Source organism: Polyodon spathula, unplaced genomic scaffold (genome assembly GCF_017654505.1).
Source record: "Polyodon spathula isolate WHYD16114869_AA unplaced genomic scaffold, ASM1765450v1 scaffolds_1694, whole genome shotgun sequence".
NCBI classification, from domain to species: Eukaryota; Metazoa; Chordata; class Actinopteri; order Acipenseriformes; family Polyodontidae; genus Polyodon; species Polyodon spathula.
The window spans coordinates 1-6,206 of record NW_024473170.1 but is presented as its reverse complement, the minus strand read 5'-3'; the positions used below and the strand labels follow the sequence as shown (position 1 = coordinate 6,206).

Sequence of the window (6,206 nt, the reverse complement as noted above, 5' to 3'; positions counted from 1 at the left end):
CAGTAATGAAGGGATGGTCAATTACTTTCTATAATTTAATGCACTTAGCAAGGAGAGTTCTGAAACCGACAGCTACAGCCAAAAGTTTAGCATCACCCTGTAGAATGAACTAGTTTTGCTTCATGCAGTCGAATGAAAGCTGCTGAATAATGTCACGTTAACATTTTGAATTGCGCACTGCTCTGTAGTTTTCCATATGCTTAACGAAAAAACTGACAAAAATTGAAAAATGTGACATTTCGAAAACTCTTAACATGAAACGCTGTACTGCTGTCACGGCTTCTGGTAGACACTTGCGATATCATTTGGAAGTTTCTTTTAATTACATGACTTTTGGCCAGAGATGTAGGACTCGTCTGAGTTTAAAACCCTGCCAGAAATGTTTCTGTGAATGATTCTGGTTGGTTTAGGTCGTAACCAGTTAAAAACGTCTGTGCTTTTCTATACAAAGACACAGGTGCCAGTGAGGGACAGCTGGACTCTGCCTGCGATCCACAGGAGACGAGCAAACTAGATTACACTGCCGTCGAAGAAGAGGAACCACAGCTGATCCACATTAAACAGGAGGTCGTTGATCCTCAAGTGGAACTCGGACATCTCTCCCAAGAGAACAGCGTTCCTCTATACCGCGAGAACGCTGATCCTGAGTCTGCACAAAGCAGTGGCGCCCCCTGTGGACTGGAGTCCACATTCCAGGTACCACCGGCTGTGTTCTCGAGCTCTGTAAAAGCAGAGACGGCACCAGAAATGCTTTACGAGGACGGGGCAGAGATGGGGCCAACCGAGGGGGATCCTCCCTTCACCCAGACAGTGCAGACGAGAGACGCTGTACAGAAGGGGGGCCATGAGGAGGAGGAGGAGGAGGGAGCAGCGATGGTCTCGACTGGCAGTATGGCGTGTGAGTGTAAGAGGAGCCACACACTTGTGCTTAGCTTCATTTTGACGTTGCAGTCCTTTTACAACTGATCTCCTCTTTGTGTCCTGTCAGTAGTAGCTGCTGTTTGGGATAAGTGTCCCACAGTGCTGCCTTCTCTTACCTTATGCTTGCAGTAGTTCCCAGTAGTTCCAAGTCTCTCATTTCACAGAATTGCATCGTCCATGTCTGTCTGTCTGTCTGTCTGCACCAAACTTATCACATAGTTGTATTGGATTGCGTTTGTCTGTAATCTGGTAAACCCTTGATTTCATACAAGTCGTTTGAACCTTTCAGCTTCCACTGACCGTGTTGTACTTGTTAGATCGGATGCAGGAATAACTGACAGCTTCGGATTGCTTTAAATTTTTAGAGAGACTTAACTGAGGGTTACTACTGGCAGGGATCAATGCTACGAAAATACTTATTAATAACTCGTTCTGGCCACTAACTAATTAACTAACTATCTCTCTCACTGTCTCTCATCCAGCCCAACAAGACCTGGAGTCCCACCACTGCCCTCACTGCGGAACCTTCTGCACAGAGAAGTGGTACCTGGAGGTGCACCTAAAAACGGCGCACCAGGAATACTACAGCCAGCAGGGCGCGTTTCCCTCACCGGTGGCAGCAGCCAGCGATCACTTCTCGGGGTCCGCCAGGGATAACGAAACCTCTCTCCAGTGTGGTGACTGTGGAAAGAAATTCAATTACCTGGGGAACCTGAGACAACACCAGCGAATTCACACGGGAGAGAAGCCGTACCACTGCAGTGACTGTGGGAAGTGCTTCAGGCACGCGGGACAGTTCAAGGCGCACAAGAGAATCCATTCGGGAGAGACTCCCTATTCCTGCGTGGAGTGTGGGAAGAGTTTCACCGTGTTCTCCACCTTGAAGAGACACCAGCGCATCCACACTGGAGAAGCCCCCTATCTGTGCACTCACTGCGGGAAGAGATTCAAAGAGCAGTGCAATCTGAACACCCATCGGAGGATCCACACCGGGGAGACCCCGTACCAGTGCACTGACTGCGGGAGAAGGTTCAGACACCTGAGCACCTTCAAATCTCACCGCAGGACGCACTCGGAGCTGTACTGAGCCCTCTGTCCTGACAAGCCACCTACATCTGCGGCCAAAAACCCTGCATCTCCTAGAATTTTAGGATTGAGACATAGCAAACTGTACGAACATAATTCTGATATTTTATTTAACAAAATTACGTTGCTTAAGTCTACCAGAAGCCATAACAGTAGTATTTCATGTTAGATTTTCAAATTTTTAGAATCACTTTTTCATTAAGTCTATGGGAAAACTACAAAGCAGTGTGCAATTGAATATTTTAAGGTAACATTGTTCAGCAGCTTTCATTCGACTTTATGAAGCAAAATGAGTTCACTCTGTAGGGTGACGCATAACTTTTGGCTGTATGTATGTTAAACATTTGTTTCCAGTCGGGAGTCCTGATTTTTAAAATCGGTTAAAAGTTTGAGAACGTCTGTTCAGTAATTGAGAGGGACAGCAGTGTCTGTTGAAGCACGCTGGCTATCTGAACTAGCTCCCTGACATACATGTGTATATGCATTTCTATAGATATATCAGTAGATTATATAGAGCTGTGTCACAGCAGTGTAGCTACACAAATACACATGTACTAAACCAGAGGACACCTCTGTTAAAGGAGAAACACTCTTGTATATCAGTGAAATGTAACCGTTACCCTTGCGTTGTTGCCTTTTCCTCCCTGTGCGATTTTAAAACTCATTGGTAAATGTGCAGTGCAATAAACAAGGTTAAAGTTCAAAATGCACTTGCTTGTGTCCTTACTCAAATAGAACACGTGTTTATTTCATCAGCTATAGAACATAAAGTTTGCAAACGAGAGGAGGCCATTCGGCCCATCTTGCTTGTTTGGTTGTTAGTAGCTTATTGATCCCAGAATTTCATCAAGCAGCTTCTTGAAGGATCCCAGGGTGTTGGCTTCAAACAACATTACTGGGGAGTTGGTTCCAGACTCCCACTATTCTCTATCATTTTGAATGCCTGTCACTTCAGGGACCCTGAACAGTGGCCTGTTGCTCGCTCTCTGAAGCAGCGCTGACTCGTCTCAACGCTGATCCTGGAGAGGGCAAAGCTCTTAAACGCAGACTGGAACCCCAGGAGTCAAACAGAGACAACGGACCACACAAAGAAAGAGTCCAAGCACACGCTTTCATCGAAGTGTTAAGCAAACTTACAAAGCAGTAAGGAGCGTCCCATGAGGGTGGGGGGCCCTCAGATTGAACACGTAGAATCTGTAGTGAAAGGGTACCCCCCCCCCCCCTTCTTTGAGGACATTCTGGACAATGATTAACCCGACCTAAATTAATAATTACATTTCGAATCCACATGGGTTCATTTCAAGTGATCTAATTTGCCACTTGAATTAAGAACCGGTCAGTGAATGGAGTGCACACACAATCAGATGCTGATAAATGACAAACCGCAGTTTTTTACAATCACCCAAAACAGATCTTGCAGATGGGTTTTATTTTGCGGGTTGTAAAATGACTGCCGCAGGTCGACAGGTTTTTACATCCACTGAAACGTTGAATCTCAACATTAAATCTCAGTGTAGTTTGCAGAGTGGAATTCGTTCACTGGGATTCGCCAGCTACAGCAGGAGTTGGCAATGACCCTACGCTGCAGTGTTCTTGTCAAGTCATTTCAATAGGAGTTAACGACGATGACATACTGCCTCTCGTTGTCAGTGCTGTCCTGCTGGTGACAGCCGCAGGCATGCACTGTGACCATTTTGAACAATACAATTCGGACATTAAACATTAAATCTTTTTTTCCTTTTTCATATACTGTACCAAACCCACAGTTACCCTATTCCCTCGAATTCAAGATTGAATTCAAGCACAGCATAGTCAACGTGACTGCCCGAGCACACAGACAGCAACGTGACTCCGGTCGTTACCCTGCGGAAAGGATGCTCTCCTCCTCTAAACACAGCAAGCTTTCTCTCAGCGCCAAGTCTGCGTAGCTGCGGTCGTGGTGCAGGACCCTGGGACTGGCGCTGCTGGGTTAAGCAGGTGTAGGCAGAGCTCCAGATAAGGTCTGGGGGTCTGGGAGTAACTTACCCTTCATTTTAACACTGAGAGAGTAAACATGTATTTTGAGGAGGTAAAATGCAACATTACCTTGAAGTCATCTTGATAAATACTGTGCAATCTTTAAATGGGGTATGCATTGAAAAGAGAGCCTTCCATTTTAACTGCAGTGTTACTTTGAACTCCTGTACAGCCACGCGTGTAATATTTGCAAATTTGGGCTGCGTCTTAAATTCGAGGGTGTTTAAATTCCAAGGAATACAGTATATGTTAGTTTTTAGTTTTTAAACATTATACTGTTATATCGGCTGACTGTACTCCACTCTGTTTATCAGGGCAGTCCGGTCTCTTTCCAACAGGAATTCAGACGAATGCTACTTGAAAACACCAAGACTTATTTTTTAGCACAAAAATGGGTTTTTAAAAATGTTTTTCTATTGAGACCATTATATATACACACACACACACACACACACACACACACACACACACACACACAGACACAGACACTTGAAAATGTGCACATTTAAATTATTTGCAAATAAAAATATAACAGGAATCTGAACTTTATGATTTGTTAGCTTACTTGTTTACTTGATTATTTGCACCACCTGACAGAACTCCGGCACTGTATATTTTGCTCTACCCTGGACAGTCCCTTACACATGCGTTTGCCTATGCTTTTTAAGGGACCGTGACCATTTAAAACTCAGCCCACACTCCGAACAGGGGTAAGGAGTTTCGCCTGTGTGAAATCTCATGTGCATTTTCAAACACGCTGCCTCTCTGTAACTCTTTCCACACTCGCTACAGAGATGCGGCATCTCGCCTCTGTGAATCAGCTGGTGTCTTTTGAGGTTCTCTAAACGACTGAAAGTCTTTCCACACTCAGCGCAGTCAAACTGGGTGGCTCCTGTGTGAATGCGCTGGTGTCTTTTGAGGGTACCGGGGTCTTTGAAGCTCTTCTTGCATTCCGTACAGGCATGCTGGGGCACGCCGGTGTGAATGACTTGGTGTTTTTTAAGGCTTGCTATCGCACTGTATCTACCTGCGTGTATAGACCCGCGTTTCTTGTTGTTGCTGCTCTCCTGCTGCTTGCTGGCAGACTTGAATCCGCCACTCTGGCCTCTCTGCTTGAAGGTACAGTTTGGTTGCTTGAGCGGATGTGGATGATTGGAGAGCTTGTCGCGCTTTTCTTGCGAGTACACGAGAAAGTTGACTTGTCTCAATGGCTTTATTTCTAGTTTGGTTTTTATACAAGATAACTGCTTTATCTAGTTTATTTAAAAAAATAAAAAAAACACTGCTGGTTGCATTTTAAAAGTAGGTAAATATGATGTTTTCAAAGTAGCACAATAGTTGGAAGAAGAAGAAGAAGAAGAAGAAGAAGAAGAAGAAGAAGAAGAAGAAGAAGAAGAAGGTTGCGCTACACCACGTTTATTTTTAAATTAAATTCGTGGTGCACAGAAGCGGTCTCTTGAACACGTTGCTAGGGAATGCCCAACTTGTCATGTGACTGAGTCAGGTGATGCGCTTCCGTGACGTATTAAGGCTTGCAATTTTATAAAGGGTTAGAGCGACCTTTTTTTTTTTTTTCAAGGTGATTTAACAAATCACAAGTTTAAAACAAACAAACAAACAAATAAATGAAGTGAGCCACACTGAGGATCGGGTGTTTAAATGGCTTTGCGCACCAGTAGGCAAGGCGTGGACAATAACAAAGTAAGTAGCGTTTCAGTGCGTGGGACACGCTGCAGTGGCGGACTCGGACTGAGGAAGGGTCCGGTCTGTTTTGGGACTCATCTTTGCCCCTAGTTGCACCGAGGCTGGCGAAAAGCGAGGCAGAGCAAGCAAATAGAAGTAGCTAGAGAGAGGTCGTTAGGTCCGTTGCTAAGCAAATACCGCCTTGACTTCCCTAGCGTCTGCAGGCCTGCTGTAAACAGCAGCGGATGCAAGTCGTCCGCTTTCCCAGTTTGCCCAGTACCCTGCTGCCGAGGGAGCCTTGCTCCTGTGGTTTTGAAATGCCCGTGATCGGATTGTGGCTGTGTCTGGCTGCACTGTGAGAAACAAACGTGCTGAATCCGCAGAGCAGCTTCGACTTGCAGTTCTGCCTCGAACAGTTTCAAAGTACCGCACTGCACGCGTGATAACTCAACAGTTATTATTCTGTGAAACCTTTATTATTATTATTATTATTAGCAGTG

General features: G+C 45.1%; 1 protein-coding gene across 2 annotated transcripts; it reads left to right on the top strand.

The window, feature by feature from the left end:
* Positions 1 to 352: 352 nt before the first annotated feature.
* Positions 353 to 2,700, top strand: LOC121310041 (zinc finger protein 16-like). 2 transcript variants are annotated; one of them, XM_041243247.1, is made up of 2 exons: positions 353 to 904; positions 1,404 to 2,700. In XM_041243247.1, exons 1-2 carry the CDS (start codon positions 748 to 750, stop codon positions 2,006 to 2,008), a joined length of 762 nt encoding a protein of 253 aa, XP_041099181.1. In that variant the 5' UTR covers positions 353 to 747; the 3' UTR covers positions 2,009 to 2,700. The 2 variants fall into 2 exon arrangements, with proteins under 2 accessions (XP_041099181.1, XP_041099182.1); XM_041243248.1 differs by having other exon boundaries at positions 356 to 898.
* Positions 2,701 to 6,206: the final 3,506 nt, after the last annotated feature.